This window comes from Poecilia reticulata, chromosome 19, assembly GCF_904066995.2.
Source record: "Poecilia reticulata chromosome 19, P_reticulata-male-v2, whole genome shotgun sequence".
Taxonomy (NCBI): Eukaryota; Metazoa; Chordata; class Actinopteri; order Cyprinodontiformes; family Poeciliidae; genus Poecilia; species Poecilia reticulata.
Window position 1 is genome coordinate 14,281,821 of NC_088848.1, and position 20,631 is coordinate 14,302,451.

At 40.1% G+C, this 20,631-nt stretch overlaps 1 protein-coding gene across 5 annotated transcripts; it reads left to right on the forward strand.

Annotated features, from left to right (window-relative positions):
• Positions 1-342: 342 nt before the first annotated feature.
• On the forward strand, positions 343-19,997 carry nbr1a (NBR1 autophagy cargo receptor a). 5 transcript variants are annotated; one of them, XM_008437380.3, is made up of 22 exons: positions 343-560; positions 893-955; positions 3,964-3,982; positions 4,067-4,089; positions 5,470-5,652; positions 5,818-5,895; positions 5,993-6,216; positions 6,663-6,782; positions 7,004-7,303; positions 7,684-7,843; positions 9,771-10,019; positions 12,176-12,295; positions 12,846-12,921; positions 13,010-13,120; positions 13,458-13,634; positions 13,734-13,904; positions 14,032-14,177; positions 14,478-14,908; positions 15,016-15,101; positions 15,458-15,545; positions 15,707-15,806; positions 18,387-19,997. In XM_008437380.3, exons 1-22 carry the CDS (start codon positions 459-461, stop codon positions 18,570-18,572), a joined length of 3,213 nt encoding a protein of 1,070 aa, XP_008435602.2. In that variant the 5' UTR covers positions 343-458; the 3' UTR covers positions 18,573-19,997. The 5 variants fall into 5 exon arrangements, with proteins under 5 accessions (XP_008435602.2, XP_008435604.2, XP_008435605.2 ...); XM_008437382.3 differs by lacking the exon at positions 9,771-10,019; XM_008437383.3 differs by lacking the exon at positions 7,004-7,303.
• The last annotated feature ends 634 nt before the right edge of the window (positions 19,998-20,631 follow it).

A 20,631-nucleotide genomic window follows, 5' to 3' on the forward strand; every position in this document is an offset into this window, starting at 1 on the left:
GAAATGTAAACTTTAATTTGTTTCTTAATGGGTGTTGGTTTTCTTTTTAAACTTTTACTATTCTTGAATTGGAGAAACGCAAAATAACCCCAATGTGCTTGTACAACAATATATTTGTATAAATGACAATACATTCTGTTGTATTCTGCTACAGCTTTATTTAATTTAATTAACTTAATTTAATTTAATTTAATTTAATTTATTTTATATTTAATTTATTTTAATTTATTTATTTTATTTTATTTAATTTTATTTCATTTTTTGTTTTTACATACTCCAGTCCACCAGGCGGCGGTAAATGTAAACTAATTTACAGAAGAAGAGACGGCAGTGTCGTCACCGTCTATTCGTGACGCAGTTGACGATGTAAACAAGAGAAGACAGTCGAGGGCAGAAGGGATCAAGCAGGCCGACGTCACCTCAAATGAAAGTCGTTAAATACGCTTTAGACGGCCGTCATGGGGCTCCCGGTCACGATTAAAGTCAATTTTCGCGGGAATGTGAAGAGATTCCTGGCTCAGGATGTGGACAAATTGGAGTGGGAGTCCGTGGAAGCCTGGGTAAGCTGCTGGAGGAAAAAAGCTGGCGCAGTTTGGGGAAGAGCAGGCCCAGAAATGGCCTAGCAGACACGTAAACAGCAGATCACCTGAAGGACGGTCGATTCGGTCAACAAGATATGTGCAGAGCTGGTCATTTTAAATGAGAATGTGCTTAGCTTGTTTTGAGAATAAAGCTTTTGTTCCTACATCCATTTTCCAGCTGTCGATGTGTAATATTTCTCAGCCTGAAATGTCTATTATTGAGGGTTTGTTGGACGTGTGTGTGAATAGCTAATTTTTTAAGACATTGTTTTCTGTGGATTGAATAATAACTCATTCACATTACATTTCAGATCAAAGCGTCATTTGGGATCAACCACTTTCAAGTTAAATACTTTGATGAAGATAATGAAGAGGTAAGATTCTCTATATGTAAACATGGCGCCCTTACCAGGAAGTATTCGTTCGATATCATAACAAAAACATTAACATATAAAGAAAAAAATATTATATATAATGTATATTTTTCTATTTTATGATATATTTTTACGTATTTAAAGCCATTATGACGTGAGTAAATTGTTGATTTTGAAATTTTAAATACACTCACTGGAGAATTTGATACCCATGCTGACCAGAGACGCGTACGTAAATTATGCCAAACGTGTTGAAGCCCCATAATATTTTTTTCTTGGTGTTGTTTTACAAATACAACATTCAGTGTATTTTACTGGGTTTTATGGAGTAGGCCAACACAAAGAAGCATTATGTAATTATAAAATGGATGAAGAATTTATTTATTTATTGTCTTATGGGCTATAACAGAAGCTGCTGCCAATAATGTATTTACACAAAATGTTATGTTTACCCTACATGGCTTGTGAAGTGCATTACTAATAGCTGTCCTGTTAATGGATTCTTCACCTGAGTTGAGGATGTCTGCAGCTCCTCCAGAGTCACCATGTCTGCTGTGTTCTTTGATCTGTGATTCACAAAGCTGTGCTGATAATGAGATTCATTTATATACAGGTGGACTCTACTTACTAATTAGATGAGCTCAGAAGATAAATGGTTAGAATGCATTTTAATTAGGAAATGTATTATAACTATGTATTATTTTAATTCAGTTCCACAATTGCATACGACATGTTCTTGGACTAAGACATTAACATTTTGGCGGTTTGATGTTTTCAGATTTTGTTGTTGTTGTTTTTTGTTGTTTTATTTCTGCCAACAAATGTTAAAGCAATGGTAGAAATTACAAATGACTGGGTGGATCAGACACCAAAGTAACCAAACCAAGTTCAGAGCAGGTACAATTACAAGTTAATTACTCAACAAACTGATGTCACATTGAGAAAAGAGGTGAATAATGATTGATCAGACCACCAGACGAAAAAGAAATAAAGCAAAAATGAAGCCAAGACATTAATATTAAACCCCATTCCTACCCAGTGATGGTACATAGTTCAGCCTGCAGCATGTGACTCTGCCCCACCCATGTCCTCCTTACGTCATAGTCAGGAACAGTGTGTTTGTTTTTTGTTTGTCTTTGACAACCATGGCAGCACACCAGCATTAGACCAGCTTGTTTAAAATGACAAAAAAAAAAAAAAAAAATCTGAACTATTTGGGATGTAATGCCAAGCCACTGATGTTAATTAAATAAGTTCTCGAGAAAGACAAACGGTGGCTTCATTTAGTGATTTCTAACTAAAGTCATGTGGCAACAAATAGCTCGCTTTAAATAGTCTGTGGGGAAATTTTGAAAATGACCGTTAGGTGTATGTGTAATGTTAAAGTGCTGGCCTCATATACAGAAGCTATAGTTCTGGACGCAGCCGTCCTGGGTTTGATTCCCGACCTCGAGACCTTTGCTGCGGTGGTCTGATGTGTCCTACTCTTCTCTCTCTGCCCCCTTACTGTCTTAATTGTGAATAAAAAGTACAAGTGCCAAAAACCAATTAAAGGGGTGAAAAAGAACATTTTCTGCAATCTGCTTGTGGTCTACTGACATGAACAGTGGTTAGGTGAATCCAATACATATTTGGAGTTGGGTCAAAGTAATGTCTCATTGAAGTCGACTGATCTTCAATGGGGATCAGAAGCCCAGTAATTGGAAATAGGATTTAAAATTAAGTTTTCAGAAAATAATATTGTAGCTTGAATAATGTATGAAATTCAAACAATTACATGCATGTTTATGCCTTTAATAAATCTAAATCAACATCTAAGTGAAATAAAAGAATAAGCAAAACAAAATAAAAGGACAAAATGTTAAAATATGGGTACTGGGCATGAGATATGCTGCGATTCCCACAATATGTCTTTAAGTAAATATACAAAGTTTTAGGGGATCATTGTAAAAATGTATGAAATGTTCACATTGCTCTTGTTTAATCTAAGGCATTTATTATTGGTATAATTATGCTATCTGTGTCACATTTGGGATATAAAGTGCTTTATGCTCTGACAAAGCACTGATTTAAAGGACTTCTAAAACTGTGGGAACAGCAAAATTTGCCATTTTAATGGAGCATCGTTTTAAACTCTAGTTATACTTTGAGACTGGCCCAAATCTAGTTGATTCAAAATGGAGGTACACAGTTCACACAGATTCACCACATGACTGGAAAATAATGGGTCCTAAGATAAGAATGTTTCCTGATCCGATGAGTTTTTATTTCAGCTGCAACATTCAGATCATAGACCCAGAATTTAGAATAAACAACATGAAAGCTTGAGTCCGTCCTGCCTTGTGTTGGTGTTTCAGGATGCTGTTGCTGCTGGCTGGTGGTGTGGGAGACGTTTTCTTGGCATAGTTTGAACCCGTTATCACCAACTGAGCTTTGCTCAAATAGTACAACCTACTTGGTCTATGTCGTTGTGGGCCATGTCCATCATGACAATAAACTCGCTGCACCCCAATGGCCTCCCCAGTCCCCATATCTATATCCAACATATTCCACCAAATTCAGAAGATTTACATCATAGATGTAAAATCTGCTTCCAACTGTTTGTTTGCTATGTTAATTAATAAGCACCAAAATCTCTAAGGAATGTTTCAGACACTGTCAAAAATATGTAAGGCAGTTCAACTCATCCATTGGTTTCAATTTAGCTGAGATTGGGTCACAATAGTAGGTGGTCCAGTTAAATACTGTCCAGCTTATTCTGGGTAATCCCAATGTGTTCTCAGGCCAAAAGTTATATATAGTTTCTCCAGTGAGTCCGGAGTCTGATAGAGTAGTCCAATGTTTTCCAGTTGAGGACCACGACCTTGGTCTTTGAGGAACCGACTCTCAGCCTGGTTGCTTTGCATATGGCTAAGAACTGCCAACTGTGGTTAATGGAGCATTTGTTTTTGACAATAATGAAAGTTAGCGACTTATTTCATTCTGACCCTATTCATGTTTCCTTTCAGATCTGCATAAACAGTCAAGGTAAGAAGAATAATCATTGATGGTTTTCCGTCATGGCACTCGAGTAACATGTGGATAATACACCGACATGTTTTTGTTTTGCAGATGAATATGAAGAAGCAATCAAGGTATTGTTGCACTGCTGGATATTCTTGGAAATTATTGGCTGAGTAGCACTACAATGTTTTCTTTGTTATTTCGTAACTATGTGATAAAAGAGGCTGATAACATACAGCACGCTGCAAAGACACATCCCCTTTGAACCTTTTAACAGTCTCTCGGGTTTCAACGTATTTCATCTAGATTTCAAGCGACAGAACTGTAAGCTGTGCATGTTGTGACTTTTTTACACTTATATGTTGTTCAGTATGATAAGCGACTGATTTACAATTATATGTTAAGCATAGATTACATGTTTATTATTAATTGAATTGAACATGATTGTATATAATTACAAGGATGAAGTGAAATATATTTAAGTGCAAGACATGATTTATTTGAATAGAAGAAGTCTTTTATTTTGAAGAATGCTTAAGTATCTGGTTCTGTTTTGTCACTATCTTGCTTTGTTGATATTTTGGTTGTCTTGGTTACGAACAGCTGTTGCCGTTATCAGCTGTCGCCGTTTTCTCTCTTCAATAAAGAACTGAACAGAAAGGTTCAGTAAAAGACATAGGGGCCTCCGTTTTGTTTGAAGAAGCTTCACTCCGTAACAGTGCATAGTTAGAAAGTGAAAGGAACAAAAAGCATCATCAAGATTGTTTGCTTATAAAAATCTGAAAATGAAATTGAGGCAAGCATTTGTGTTCTGAGTCGATGTTTTGTTGAATCGCCTTTGGTTAAGGTTACAGTTGCAAGTCTTTTGAAGTACACTCCTATGAGCTTTTTCATTTCTACATATTGAAATCCTTTCACAGTCTTCTTTTCCAAATGGCTCAAACTCAGCCAGATTTAATGAAGGGTCTTTGTCACAGACTCTTAATTGGATTTAGGTCTGGACTTTCCAACCCAAGCATGTGCTTTCATCTGAATCCTTGTTTTGTAGCTCTCAGACTGTCAATTTCTTTTTCCCATCTGCTGAAAGATTGTACTTTTTTTTGCATGTAGGCCAAACAAAAGTTCCCACCGATCAGAGGATTTTCTTCCAAATGTTTGCCTTGTCCACCACATGGCTTGCTGCAAACTGCAGACTGGCCTTCATATGGACTCCCTCCCTCCACTAGTGGCTTTCTTTCCCATGAATGTCAGATTTGTGGAGTGCACAACTTGCTATCCTTTGCTATCCTTTTTATTAAACTTGACAGTTCTTCACAGTAGAATTTTTTTAGATGTAAAGTCATCAAATGTAAAAGGTTCAAAGAGTGTGAACATTTAAGTGTGCGCTTGTTTTATTGTAACAGCACAATAAAAGCAGCTCAGATGTGTTTTACTGCTAAAACCTTCTCTTTGTATATGTTGTCATTCTTGCCTTCAATTTATTGTTTGCTATTCGTTGCTGTCCCTCTCAGAGTGCAGAGAAGCAGGGGAACCAGCTGCACATGAATGTGTACAAGATGAAGGGCCAGGCATGCGGCGGCCCTCTGAAGGCGGAGGTGAAGGAGCTTAAAGGAGACCTCCGTCCTGCTCCGCCTTACCCGTCAAGAGTTAAATCCGTGGACAAAGGCACTCAGATCACTCCAGAGCGAGAAAGCGTAAGAAAACCCGTCTTCCGTCGTCTTACTCATTGTTCTTTATTGGTTATAATCTGCTGACTTTATGCAACAAGGATGAGTCGGTGAAAATGACTTCATCTCTGCCTTTTACTATCTCTTATCTTATGTTTAAGATGTGATTATGTTTCTGGTTTCTGCTTACAGGTAGCAGTAAAAGAAAACAAGGGGAATAAACCTGACGATGATCCTCCTCCTATGTGGTTCAGATCGTACATGGAGAAGGTTAGCATCACCGATGGGGGAAAATTTAAAAAAATAAATAAAAATTGTGCAAAACCTTTCCCTCAGACTATTAAAACTTTATTTTCTTGGGTTCTAGTTTAAGGACGAAGTCGTAAAGGAGGTGGTGGAACGGATGTGCAACGACTTCTCCGGCCAGTGTTGCACTCACAAGTCCTCCGACGGGCTCCAAGAGGACTGTGGGGCCATTGAAGGACCTATAGGGCCCCGACCGGGCCCCTCCACCTCTAACGGATCGCTAGGGTACACCCCAAACTGCAGCACCTGCAACAAGCTCACCTCTGAGGGGGCTTACAAATGCAGGTAGGCATTAGGGCGGGGCGGTCGGGTGTAGCGGATTGATATGTCTACGCTGTCAAAAATAAGTTCTGAAGGAGGAATTTGATCCCTGCAAGGGGATTTTCAAGGTAATTGATGAAAGTAGTTCCAGTGCTGGAAAGGGGTTTTGTAGGTTTCTTCTTTGTTGTTATCCTTAAATGTTTCAGATCATCAAAAAAAGTAAAATCGGTCAAAAAGTAACTTGATCAATAAAAAAAAAAAAAAAGTTTTTGAATAAGAGGAAATAAATCTCTCCAAACCAACACTGTGCTATGTTACAATGTAAACCTAATAACTGACGTCACACGTTAGTGTTCTCTTCTTTACGTAATTGTTAAAATTCACCCCTATCCATGAACTCCTTTCACACTTTTTTGAGCATCCATAGTGATTTTTTGTTGTTGTTTTTGTTTGCGCTGTTTCCTTGCCAGTGTGTGCCCATCCTGCATCCTGTGTGAGATGTGCAGACACAGCCACGATCCGAGCCACAGCCTGGTGAGAACCAAGACGCCTCTCTCCATCCCCGAGCATGGAATGTCGGGAGAGTTTAGGTAAACCTTTAAAAACTGAGGCTCGTCCAGCTACTACTTTCTTGACGTAGATTTGAAAGAGAGTGCTAGTTCTTGCTGTAGCATCTACATTATTAAAGGTGAAGACAAGGCAAAAAAAATGTGTTTTGTTTTTTTTTTTTTTTTTTTTAGTTTTTTTTTATTTTGGAAAGTAAACTTTTGATAGTCAACAAATAGGTGTTCCTGATGACATTTTAAACCAGGTTCCCAAGGCGAGGAGACAGGACTGTGCGCAAGGCCGAGAGACAGCGCCTCAAAGCTGAAAGAAGGCAGCTGAAAGCAGAGGTGAAGGAAATCAAGAAGAAACTGAGGCTGGAGAAGAGGGGGATGCAGTGGAGCGGACCCTCTACCTCAGACAGAGCCAGCCTGGCAAACATGGCGTCCACATCCACCCAGTTCCCGGCGCTGCCTCCTCCCGCTGCCTCAGAATCAGCCTCAGGTCCCGCCACAGACCCAGGTCACATCCCAGCCCCGGTCCCCGACCCCCAGGCCTCCAGTCCAGAGTAAGCGCCACCTTGGAAGGGCGTCCGACAGTGCTGGGTACCTCTAGCCCAGCATGGATGCAAAAAGTCTTTTTTTTTTTCCAAGAAAAAGAAATCAAAAATATGCCATCTTTGTAATCTAGTCTGTATGAGTGTTTTCGCTGGCTGCTCTGGGGTGGTGGCAAATGTTGGAACTACCTCAATGTGAAAACTGTTGCTGCTGCTTCATAGATTTTCTAGAAAAAAAAAAAAAGAAAGAAAAATTTGCTTTTGAGCTGCAAAAAAAAAAAAAAAAAATCTGGGGTCCTGCTTTTTTTTGATTCGTAGAGAAACAAAAAGAGATGCGTATTATAGAGAAACCAGGGCTTTTTTTCAACAATGCTCTGTACACTTGAAACTAGGGGTCCTGGGGTCTCGCACACGTCCTTGGTGCCCACTATGGCTGCCTTGTTTCTGGATGAAAATCTGCCTGATAACACCCGTCTGGAGCCTGGTACCAAGTTCATCAAATACTGGAAGATGAAGAACTCGGGCACAATCAGCTGGACTTCAGAGACCAAGGTACCCCTCCCACTCATCGAGAGGCCAGGCTCCACACTCCCTCTCTCTCTATGCCCTCCACACCTCCCACTTTACTACTTTTATTCTCCTCTTAACTCGTTTCCTTCTCTTGATTTACTAAAATCTTCCAAGCTTACAGGTGCATCTCAGTAAATTTTAATATCTTCCGAAATTGCATTTGTTTCAGTAATTCAGTTTTTAGAGAGAGAAAAAAAAGTGTATATCAAATATATTTATTACACACAGAGAGATACTTTTTGAATGTTTATTTCTGTAAAATTAGATGAGTATGGCTTACAGCTAATGAAAGCTCAAAATTCAGTTAGAAAATCTTTTATTTTTAAATAAAGAAATGTGGGCCTTCTACAAAGTATGTTCATGTACTGTAGAGTGTATGCACGCAATACTCGGCGGAGCATCCGTTGCATGAATCAGTGCATCAATGCAGCATGGCATGGAGGCGTTCAGCCTGTGGCTCTGCTGAGGTGTTCAAGGAATCCCAGGTTTCTTTGCTGCAGCTCATCTGCATTGTTGGGTTCGGTGTCTCTCATCTTCCTCTTGGCTAAAGCAGCACAACATATCAGCATCGTAACGTCGGTACTAACACTGCAACGACATGCTGGGGATGGACTAATTATTTTCCGACATATTCCAAGTATCATGAGTTCATAGTTTGGGATGATAAGATATTCAGCTTGTTGGATGAAACCTGGCCGCAGCAGATGCGGTGTAGATCCACTGATTGCATCGCCTAGGATGGACGCACCGGAAGTTGAAGAAGAGAAGATTGCGGAAAAGTGTGGATTTATCACTACGGATACCGTCATTGCAGTCCGTTACCATTGCATGATTTTCTAATTTCATGCAAGCCTATGCTTAACAATACTCTATGGATTCTCTGAGGTTTAGGCCAAACACATAAACGCCATTATCACTAAAGCAGGTGCTGGTACGTTTCGCTGTGTGGGCAGGTACCAAGTCCTACTGGACAAAAAATTAGCATCTCAATACAGCTTGTCAGCAGAGGGAAGCATGAAATATCCCGGTAGATGACGGTGGACCACAGGACCAACGGCAGCAGATGACAGAGGCTTCCTAAATCATCACCGACTGGAAGAAGCAACTTGGATTCTGTCCCTGTCTAATCTTACTCCTGATTCTTGGACCATGATTTCCAAATAAAATGCAGCTTTCTTCTGAACAGATGATTTTGGACCACTGTGCAACGGCCGAGCCTCTTTTATCTTTAGCCCAGGTGAGACACCTCTGACCTCGTCTCTGGTTCAGGGGTGGGTTAACGCAAGGAATGGGAGCGATGTAACCGATGTTCTGAATACATTAGTGTGTGGTGGCTCTTGATGCTCTGACTCCAGTCAGAGTCCACTACTTGCGATTCTCTCCCAATCATCTCAACTGTTTTTTTTTTTTTAACATCACACTTTTCCCATCCATCCGACTTTTCATATAGCAATCCATGAACAGCCAGCTAATCTGTTTATGTGAGTAGTAGCTACATGAACGTTGTCTTTTCATTAGCTGCGAGCCATGGTTATCCAAACTAAAATAAAACTTAGAGCTATGCCATTCTCTGTGGAATAGATCTGTTTAATATGAGTTTCTTTTCTTAAATGGAAACACTGAAAAAAATGTAACTTTTCAAAAATATTTAAATTTATTTAGAGGCGCCTGTGTTTATCCAGTGTTGTTCCTTATTTAATCCAGTTAAGTTTATGTTGGGGTTCAATTTCTAAGTCTTTGTCTGGATGTACAATGAGTGTTGCCCCCTCAGTATGAACGCATGACTATTTATTTATTTATTTATTTTCTGTTGTATTCACTCTGGTTTGCATGCTCTTTGTCTTTGTGCTTTTTCGCATGTGTATTCCTATTTTTTGTGTCCTGTGTATGTGTGTGTGCGTGCACGCAGCTAGTGTTCATGTGGGGAAACCTCGGCTTGGCGTCGGAGGAGAGGAGGGAGGTTCCAGTGCCCCTGCTGCTTCCGGGACAAGTGGGCGTGGTCAGTGTGGCCTTTGTGGCTCCCGTCATGGAGGGGATGTACACCTCCCACTGGCGGCTGGCGCACTGCGGCTGTCAGTTCGGCCCGCGGGTCTGGTGCAGCATTGTGGTCGACTCTGGCAGCGGCCGCAACGGGCTCGGGCACCAAAGCAAGCGATTGGCAAGTCTCACACGCAGCGACATCGCCTACTTGCAACATCTGTTTACATGGATATTTAGATGAAATCACGCATAATGTCTTCATGTTTTCTTACCAAGGAGCCCGACTGTCCTATGACCTTTTCGGTTGATTTAAAACGGCAACTCTCCAAGCATTCTGAAGGGCCTCAGCCTTCCACCTGTACCAAAAAAACAAACAAACAAAAAAAAAAACAACCAGCTCTCTATCTCAGATTAACTGTATTTGAAAGTCCTGTTTTAAGCAAGTGGATGGAGAAATCCAGCTAAGACTTGACAGAGAGTCCTTTCGCTAACCATCTGCTGTATACTTTTAAGCTAATTGTGCTTTGGGAATCACCCTGTAGGTCCTACAATACTCATTTTAATACCGAAAACTATTTAATAGATTTTTACTAAAAAATGACGAGTCATTGATGGAAACAAAATGCCCAACTATTAATTTATAAGATGATTCTTTGCTTCACACCTGACTTGGTTTGCACCGTGACGTTAAAATTGACCAAGAACATCGACAGTTTTGGCAGGTCTAGATCAGGAGTTTCCAAATGCAGTTCTTTGGAGCTAATGCCCTGCAACTTTTAGATGCATCCTTGCTTCAACACAGCCAAGTCAAATTACTGAATTACCCCTTCAACATGGCATCAAGTTTGGCAAAGTCTTGGTGACGATCCATTCATGTTATTCTGGTGTGTTGGAGCAGTTGATGCATCTAAAAGTTACTGGACATTAGGTCTTGAGGACTGGAGTTTGGCAGGCAGTGTGCTCCACATTATGTCTGATGGAGTGTCAGGGTTCAGAGACTGCGTTGAACTCGCACAAAAGGAGAAGACTGGAAGCAGCAGCACCTGAATACATGAGGCTGGACTTGTCTGGTGTGGTGAAAAGAGAGCTGAGCCCAAAGATCTACATGCTGATCTATGTTTCCACCCTCATCTATGGTCAAAAGCTTTGGGTAGTGAACAAAATATTGAGATCACGGATACAGGCAGGTGACAAAGGCTTCCCCCTGCAGAGTGTCTAGTTAGAGATATGATGAGAAGCTCAGTCTCCTGGCGGAGCTGGCCCAAGTGGCCGGGGAGAAGGATGACAGCTTCTCTATGAAGACTGTTTCTCCCGTGAGATGTTCCCGGATTAAGTGAAAAATAAATGGATGGATGGATGGTTGGATGGATGACATCCTCCTGCCCATGAGCTCTCCATCAAAATGGCCGCAAACACTTCTTCTGGGTGACCATGGAACGCCAGAAAAACAAACAAAGGATTCAGATCTTTGGTGTGATCAGCTCATATTGATCAGTGAGACTTTTGTGTGCATGCCCCCGTCTTACTGCACTAGCCCAATCCCCTGCATCCTTTGATACCCCGCTGATAAGCTGACTGTTTCCTCCCCCACAGCATGGCTAAAACTGATGGTGGAGGTGCAGAAACCTCTTTTATACATACAGAATATCCACAGATTGTGAGGATAATATCCTAGTGCAGGGAATGTTGTCCCTTTAGCAGTAGCATTGCGACATGGCCTTGGAAGCAGTGGCAAAAAAACAAAAAAGAAACAATTTGGTGAGTAGATACAGTAGCCGCTCAATCGCCTTCACGCAGGAATTTGCAATTTGGTGAAATGGGGGCCTAAATTAGCCGTTATCCAGTAAAAACTCAACACTGGTTATTCCTCTGAGTCTTTGGTTATTTCTGTGCTTGAATGATTCATAGATTTAAGTTGAAGTTGCTTAACCAATAAAATAAAATCACATACTGAGCTGAAAATGTGTAAGACAAAATCAGCCAAAGTCCAGATGTAAAATTATCCAAGTCCTTCAGAAAGCTTGGAGAAGTGTTGCATAAAAACAAAAAAAAAAACAAAAAAAAACAAACAAAAAAAACTTGGCTGCTTTGAAGGAATATGCAGAAAAAATTAGGACCGACTCAGCACTTTAGCAAAGTTGTTGTATCCTTTAATCTTTGTGTTACAATTTTAGTGTCCCACAAAAACAAAACAAAACAAAAAAAGAAAAAGGATAATTTGTTAGGGTTAAAATGAACAGAAATTTTTTTTATTACTATAAAAATAATTGGAAATGTCCATGAAGTATTTGTTTGGTTGTTATGGTGACGGTTGGTATACCGTTTGTGCTTCAGAAGGAGGAGGTGAAGCCGGCAGAGAAGGAGGCGACACCCAAGGAGAGCGGCCCTGCCTTTGCTGCAGACCTCCCCCAAGAAGACTTCTACTTCCCATCGGTCGACCTGCTGACCGCACAGGTGCTTGCTCAACGCGAAGCCGTTCTCTGTCACGTCGTTTTCAAGTCGTGCGTTGATCAAACGGAAATAAGAATGGTAGCCGCAGTTCAGTGTACAGAAAAGTATCAGAAGTTTCTGCTTTTCTTTTTTTTTGTTACCACTGCCTGTGTGAACTTTTACACTAACATGTGAATATATTCATATTAAAGGTCAAATCTTTGGTCTGTGTTTTCATGACAATGAGACAATGATGCATTAATACTCTTACTTTAGCACCCATGTTGTAAAACTAAAACCATTATGTTGATTTTTCACTGCAAATTTTCTCGTTTTGGTCTCCTTAAAACAGGTTTTCTAGTATTTTTGTTTCCTGTTCTACTCAGCCGTAGTAGAAGTCGGCCAATTTATCAAGCAGCTGATTAAATTAGGACAGTGACTTAAACGTCATCATAGTAAACTCCGAAATCAGATGAATCCTGAGAAGCAAAGGGGTTCTAACCCACAAATGTTCATCGTCTGTTACTACTCCACAGTAATTTGAATTTTCATTGCTCTGTTTACTTTTTTTTAGGATCTGCTTTCATTTGAGTTGCTGGACATAAATATTGTGCAAGAGTTGGAAAAAGTCCCCAACAACACTCCCGTCGGTGAGTCAAAGTGCTGAAAAACTCAGCCCTGAACTGGAATACATATTTTAATGTTTTTTTTTTCTTTTTCTCTCTGTTTTTGTTCCAGCTTTGACTCCCTGCATCTCCCCCCTCCCCAATGATTCATCTTTGTTGGAAAGGACGATGACTTCACAGACGAAGGACGAGTCGGAGACCACAGGAGTCCGTAAACTCTTCGGTGAGCCATTCTCTGTTGCTGACTCTTTAGAGTTGCCTAATTGGGATAATTAAACATTTTAAACACAAACAGGTGTTTATGTTCAAATACATTTTTTAAGTTATTCTGGAAATGAATTTGGTTATTCAGTCAAATAATAGAAAGTTCCTTTCAAGGCCTGCAATTAGAACCTTTAGTTGCTAATCCCTGTGTATATTTCTCTGGAATAGAAAGAACAACCCGTATCCCTTCTTCTCGCTCCTGAGAATGAATAAAAAAATATTCTAGAACAAGCAAAAACTCAGAACCAGTCCTAAAACTGTTTCCTCCTTTATCATTTTTCTGTATTTTCCATAAGGAGTCAAACTGAGGCCCAAAGACGTGTCGGAGCCCGTAGCGCAAGACGAGGAGAAGGAGGAGGAGATCAGCGGAGCTCAGTTCCTCTGCGAGACGGTGATCCGCTCCCTCACGCTGGAGGAGGCCCCGGACCACAGGCCCCTCCGCCGAGCCAAGCACAGCAGCCTCAAACCGCAGGGTGAGCCGCTGCAACCAGCTCCTCTCGGAGTTTAACGCCAGAGAGGGAGATTCTGTGTTTGAATCTCTCCCTGTTGAACATTGTTTCCAACCCTTGCAGTTGTTACCCGGGGGCCCGGCTTTGGCTTTGAGAGGGGAGTCGGGGTGGAGGAGAAGCAGAAGGGGAAAGTTAAGCAGGAGGAGATGAATGCCGACAGAATCCAGAGTTTAGCGCCGCCTGTAAATACCGTCTTCAACCAACTGTCCCAGGGAGAGGACGACTCAAGGCCAGGTGAGTGAAAAACACAAACAAACAAAAAAAAACCCCTATAATCTTCCTTTATTTCTTTATTTTAAAGCTGGACCATCTTGAGACAGGATGTTAATTTTGGTCATTTTTCCTCCCCCCCACTTGGTAGATCCTGAGCTCGGAGCCGACAATGTAAACCTTAATATCAGTTCACATCAAGATAATGAAGACAAAGAGGTTTTGCACGCTATGCAAAACATGAAGGAGAAGAATTGCGAGAAAGAAGAAGGCAGAACCAGAGAAGACTGGGATGAGGTGATGTTATAAACATGCTTTCAATATTTACACATTTTATCAGACACATACTTTGCTGTACTTTATTAGAATTTTATGTGAGTAATCGGCAACACAAAGTAGTAACCAAGAAATGTCCGCAAACAAAATCCAATGCGAACAATGAACTGTTAGGGTCAGTAAATATATTTTTTGTAGCATTTCCCCATGAAAGCACTTCATTAATACAAGTCTCAACCAGAAAAAAGCAGACACTTTCACAACCCGTCATTTTTCAGCACCTATTCGGAGCCTAAAAGCCTTTATGGTCTCCTGCTTCAGGTCAGCAGCCAGACGTCCTCCGTCTCCTCCAGCGACGACTACATCATCGTCCTCCCGGACTGCTTCGACACCAGCCGGCCCTTGGGCGAGTCCATGTACAGCTCCGCCATGTCGCAGCCCGACACCGCCGCCGCGAGCGCCACAGCGGCCTCTTCGACCGACCCGGACCAAGAGCAGGCAAAGGACGAGCCCTGCAACTTTGAGCCGTGCAGGGAGGCACCGCTGATGGAGAGGAAGGAGGAAGAGACCATCGCCGTGGAGGAGTCGCTTGGCAACACCTGGCCCCTCCACGTCTCGCCCATCCACAGCAGCGTGAACCAGATGCTGTGCGCGTCCCAAACGCTCGACGCCGTGACGCTCACGCCTGAAGTGGTGCCGCCACCTGTCGTGCCTCAGCCCCTGCACCCCACACCGGTCATCTACTCGCCCAGGTGAGACCGGGGCTTGAAAGAGTCTTTAAACTCTTGTTATTGAAACGGAAGGTGGTTGCCACACCGCAGCACCGCCTCGAGTGGTTACGTTTCCATCTACGTTTCAGATCGGAGGCGCTGTATCTGGCCGGGGATCCCAGTCCTCCGGCCTGCGAACCGTACGAGCCGCAACAACCACGGGTTCACCTAAATGGTGAGTTTAAACCATCACAGGGACTGGATCTCACCACATTGCAGATATACTACATTTGCTGGCACATAAAACTAAGAGGCGGCATATTTATCACTGTAAAACCAGACAGTTTACCTTTTACTGTTGCCACTCAGTCTGCTGGTTAGACTCATTGTGTTTACATGACTTAGCAGTTTTAGAAGGAAGCTAAGGCAACTCAGGAAACGCATTATAACCACTGCAGGAACAGAGGAACTAACACAGCACGAAGGTTTTCAGGATTTGTTGCTTCAATGAAGACAAAAAAAAAAAACTCAAGTTCCTCATCTAATCAGATTTTTTTTTTTTTTTTTGTGGGTTGTCATTTCCTTTTCTAGTATCATCCGGTCTGTCCAGATCAGCCGGCTCAGCATGCAGTGCCTTTGAGGCGTACAATCCGAGAGCGGGCAAAGCGCTGCAGCCAAGGTGCAAAACAGCAGAGTAAAACTTCTTATGCTACAATTTCTGTGCTGTAGTCTCTTTTCTTTCTTTTTTTCCTTTCTTTCATGCTGCACTGCAACAGAATTTAGTCTGTTAACCTGAGATGTAATTAGTGTAATCAGTAAGTGTGACTGTGTCTGCACCAGGGGCCAAGGAGGCATCACAGAGGGACTTGTCAAAGGGGCCCTTTCTGTGGCCGCATCTGCTTATAAGGCTCTCTTCACTGGACCAAACTGTTCCATACAGGTACATGACCCAGAAGTCTGCTCTATAAACCTAAAATACAGAACTTCCAACATGAGAGCTTTTCATTACCAGACATTATTAATTTGCTTGTTTGACTATTTGCACAAGCAGATGAAAACGGTTTTATTCAAGTCAAGAAAAACTCAAGAATTTGGAAATGAATAGCTGAGTTGCAAGCGTCCCAACGTTAGGCATGGGCTGGTGTGAGGCGTGAGCAGTATGATGAGCTTCCACAGGAAACTGCACAGCACCGCAGTATTTACGCAAAAGCGACAACAAACAAATCGGAACTGCTTTTGCTGAAAAACAGAAGCGTAGTTTACTGATGGTTGAATAAAATTACAAACATATTTATTAAAGTTGTGATATTTGTTGAAGAAACGTAATTGTGATTCATTGACTTGAGCAAAAATGTTTCATAAACACAAGTTACATTTATTTGTAATTTAACCAAACATTCTACGTATTAGATTTTTTATTTTTTTTTTTGCAACGTTTTATTATCAGAAACAAAAAACAAGAGTTAAATTTATACTGAAAATTATTTGAAAATGCTAAGATTAAAGTCCCTCTTTAATAATATACTGGTTCTGTTTAGACATATCAGCTAATAAAATCTTCACTCTTGAAGTTCAAAGACATCTGAACTGTTATTTTATCCATTCTCACCTGTCTGACGGTTTGACAGCGACGCCGGAAGTGTCAGAATGCACAAAGCTTTAACTCCATCTCTGTTTATCTGGTTTATGGTTAGTGAAAAGACGAAGGCTTTAAAGCCAAAGACTTTGTCAGGCCCGCACAGAGGAGAATATGACTGCATAGCCGCATGCATTTACACACAGAACGGTCATCAAGCTCTTACTTTGAAGGGCACATGTTGCAACATTTTTTTCTGCACAAAGAAGCAGGTTTGTCCTAAAGATTTGTCAGTTTACATTAGTTTACTCCAAACAGAGCTGGCAAATCTGGTGATTCCAGCATTTCCTTCTGACATTGCTATGATACACAAGGACTTGAAATGATGGCATCTTTACATCATTTTTCTTTTTTCTTTTTTTTTTTTTTTTAATCTAGGTATACCATGATATCCTGAACCAGCTCATGCCTAACCAGAATTGTTGGCAGTACTTTAGGGGTTGTAGCCATTATAAAAAAATATATATATATATATATATTTATATATATATGACTTTCCTTTTATCTCTTACCTCTAATATGGTAAAAATATGCTACAAATAAATGTTATTCTTCTTTAAATAGTCTTTAACTCATGATGTTGATATATGTCATGTAAACAATTATTGAGCCAGCAGCAGACATTGATTTTTGTTCATGCTTGTGGAGAACAGGCAACAATAATACTCAATGACACATCTGAATACTTCAAATTAGGCATCATAGTAGTTTTTGTGCCAGTTTTTTCAGGGCAGAAAATACCTGTTTTGTTTCCAAGCACGTTTGCACGGAAGAGGATTAGGGCCACTTAAAATAAAAAAGGAATTCTGACTTTAATCTCAGAATTCTAAGAAAAAAAGTCTGAATTCTTTTGTTTTTGTTTTTTTCCAGTGACCCTAATCGTCTTCTGTACATTTGTATTCCTATTGAAGAATTTCCCATCCAATACTACATTTTCAGTTGAAGAGGACGATTATTTCAGTCTCGGATGATGTATTGCTTCCACTCAAAATCTGCTTTCAACCCAAAAAAATAAGTAAATAAATAAATAAAAATAAGGTTGCGTCTTTTTCCTCTTGTTCAAATTCCCTCCCTCCTTGAGTTGTACCTATAAGTCTGATCACTGTGGTTGCAGATTTTATTTTATTTTATTTTATTTTTATATTTAAATTGTATTTAACAAGGTGAGTTGTTAAGAACAAAATTCTGTTTTCAACAACGAGCTGATAAAGGACTGTAGAGTGACACAGTTGTCATGATTAACTTTATTTAGGGTGTTATTAGCAATTCACAATTTACTCCAGGTGATGGTGAGCTACCACTGACTTATAAAAAAAAACCATATAAGTAAAACATCTGTTTAAAAACATGCATATGCACTAATTACATCTCAGGTTAACAGACTACAGCAGAAGCACTTTGTTTTGTTGTTGTTTTTTTGTTTTTTTTGTTTTTTAGTTTTTCATCCCTCCCGTCACAGGGACTTTAACTCTCTCCAGACAACACAGCTTTTACTTGAGGAGGGAGGACGTTCAAGCGAGAGGAGAAGGCTGGCTGCAAACAGGAAGAGAGTATAAATGCTCTAAACACATTACATCTGAGAGCAAAAAAAAAAACTGATTTTAGAGACGGCACACATTTTTATAAAGATGAGTAAATCCAATACTGAAGACAAGAAATCTTCAACTGGAAGATGTTACATGTTTTTTTTGCACTTTGGAAGGAAAATTCCTCAAAATAATCACAAGTTGCACTCATTTCAAAGTGGTGCCCGCACAACAAATATAAAACCTTTGTCCCTGTGAACATGATTCGTTGAGTGTAGATTTACCTTCTTTATGTTCTTCTCTTTTTCCCTTCCTCCTTGCCTTTTTTTTTTTCTTCTCTTTCTCCCCTCTTTTCCAGCGAGGGATCGACCCTGCCAGACAGGACCCTTCCATGATGGCCGTGCTGCTGGAGATGGGCTTTAAGGACCAGCGGCTCAACCAGCAGCTGCTGAGGAAGCACGGCTACAACCTGCTGCACACCGTCAACGAGCTGGTCCAGATGGCCGAGGAAAGCCAGAACGAAGCTGCTGACCCTCCGCAATGAGCCGAAGCCGAGCTTTTGCGAAGGCGCCTCCTAGACTCATAGGAAAAGAGTTATTTCAGCTTTTGAGCTTAATTTAAAAAAAGAGTAATTATAGAGTTGGGCTTTTAAATGTCTCATCTTCTTGTGTTTGGATTTGTAATTTTTTTTTTTTTTGATTGCTTTTTCAACATTACACTACACTTTCGTCTCCAAATATATGGAAGAAAAATTGAAGATATATATATATAATGGCTTCTCTTTCCCGTTTTGATTTAGCTTTACCGCTTTCTTCAAACATTAGCCATTTACTGTACACCTTCTTGTAAATGATTCTCGTTGGTAGCTTGGTTTACCTGGGGCCGTTGAGTTGTTGTACGTGTTGGTCGAAAATGAGCGAAAACTGAAATATCGATGAGTTAAGTGTTTTTTTCCCCCCATAATTTCCTCATCCCTGTGTTTGTATGGCTGATGTAGCTGCTTATTCAGCGCTGTAAAATAATTGTGCTCTCTTAAGGTCGGGTTAATTATACATAGAGATGAAAATGAAACTTTGTGTGAGGTGAACTGGGTCAGGAAAGCTAGCTCTGGAGTCAAACTAATGCTACTGATGCTGCATGGGTTAAGAGTCAGAGGGCAGTAATAAGATTAGATATTTAAGTTTTTTGTTTTTTTTCTTTAATTATTGTAGTGAAATTTGCCTAACAATGCAATCTTCTTCTGTATCAGAGTACTGTTATTTTAGACGTTGACATGTGGAATGTATACCAAACTCTCAGAACGGATCACTGTTCAGATTTGGATGTTTTTTTGACACCTGCATGATGAATAGAGGCTATTAGAGACAAGTCATGTTCTTGTGGTCTTAGCACAGTCACAGTGAAACAAAAACACAGCTTTGTGACATCTTTTATCATCCCACACACCCTTGCCTGCATTTTCACATGTCTTGGTCAAAAACTCAAAGCGAAACCCAGCAATTTTCAGTTAGCACTACTTAAACTGAGATGTCTCTTAAAACACATTCCTCAAAGCTTATGGACCCAAGTATATTTGATTTTGACTGCGTTGCCTCTTGTGTGCGATGATGATTAGTTTACCGAAACATGCTTGTCATGTAAGCTGACATTGTGTTGTGTGTCTGGACTTAACTTTGCGTGTGTGTGTGTGTGTGTGTGTGGTTGAGCTTTTTAGGAACCATTGTTTTTGTTATGTTTACAATTGTTCAAGTAAAAAAACAAAAAAAAGAAAACATGCTCTTAAGAGTAACTCTGAATATATCTACCTTGCTTGTCAAATTATTCTTCTGCAACAGAGTGTACACTTTAAATACTCTTCTCCCAATCTGCCAATAAACTCTTTGCCCATCTGTTTCTTTCCACCTTAACACTGAAAATCTAGAGATGTTGGTCTGAAAGTTGGTACAGAAAATAAATCCTTTAAGATTCATTTTGAGTTATTGAGTTGTAAATAATTCAAACACGGCGGTGTGAACGGCTGGATGGAAGTTGCCATTATTACTTTTTTGTCAATTTAGCAAATCTCAGTACTTATTATGATGCTGAATTTTTAGGGTGATGTTAAATACAGCATAGGTAAAAAAAAACAAATTCAGAGGATTTCACCATAAATTGTCACTCATTTGACCCTCTATGTCATGCTAAAATACCTTTGTTTAATAGGATGGGTTTATTATAGTTTGCTTTAGTTAAGTTATGTTAACCTAGAAACTAATTTTAAGTCTATTTTAGCTTAGCTTGCATTAATTAGTTAAGTCTTATAGCTGACATTGACCTAGATTTCAAAATGCTTAGTGTAACACGTTTTTTAATCATTTATCTTGTCACGTTTTAACACAGCCTTAGCTATTTTACATAAATTTAGTCTCACACATATTAGGTTAACTTAGTTCAACAAGGCTTGGATTAAAGTATTTTAGTATAATTTAGTTGATTATTTTAGCTTAAGTTAAACATGCCTGTCTTAGTTCAACTTTTCAAATTAGCTTACCATAGTCTATTTCAGCTTACTTTAACGTAGCTTAATTTAACAAAGTTAGCTTAGTCAAATTTAGTCAACACAG

Excerpts from the sequence above, each read along its gene's own strand:
- nbr1a (XM_008437380.3), top strand. The coding sequence starts at position 459 with ATGGGGCTCCCGGTCACGATTAAAGTCAATTTTCGCGGGAATGTGAAG. Across the intron at positions 5,896-5,992 it reads TCAGATCGTACATGGAGAAG|TTTAAGGACGAAGTCGTAAA; the intron begins GTTAGCATCACC and ends CTTGGGTTCTAG. Across the intron at positions 10,020-12,175 it reads GGCACCAAAGCAAGCGATTG|AAGGAGGAGGTGAAGCCGGC; the intron begins GCAAGTCTCACA and ends TTTGTGCTTCAG.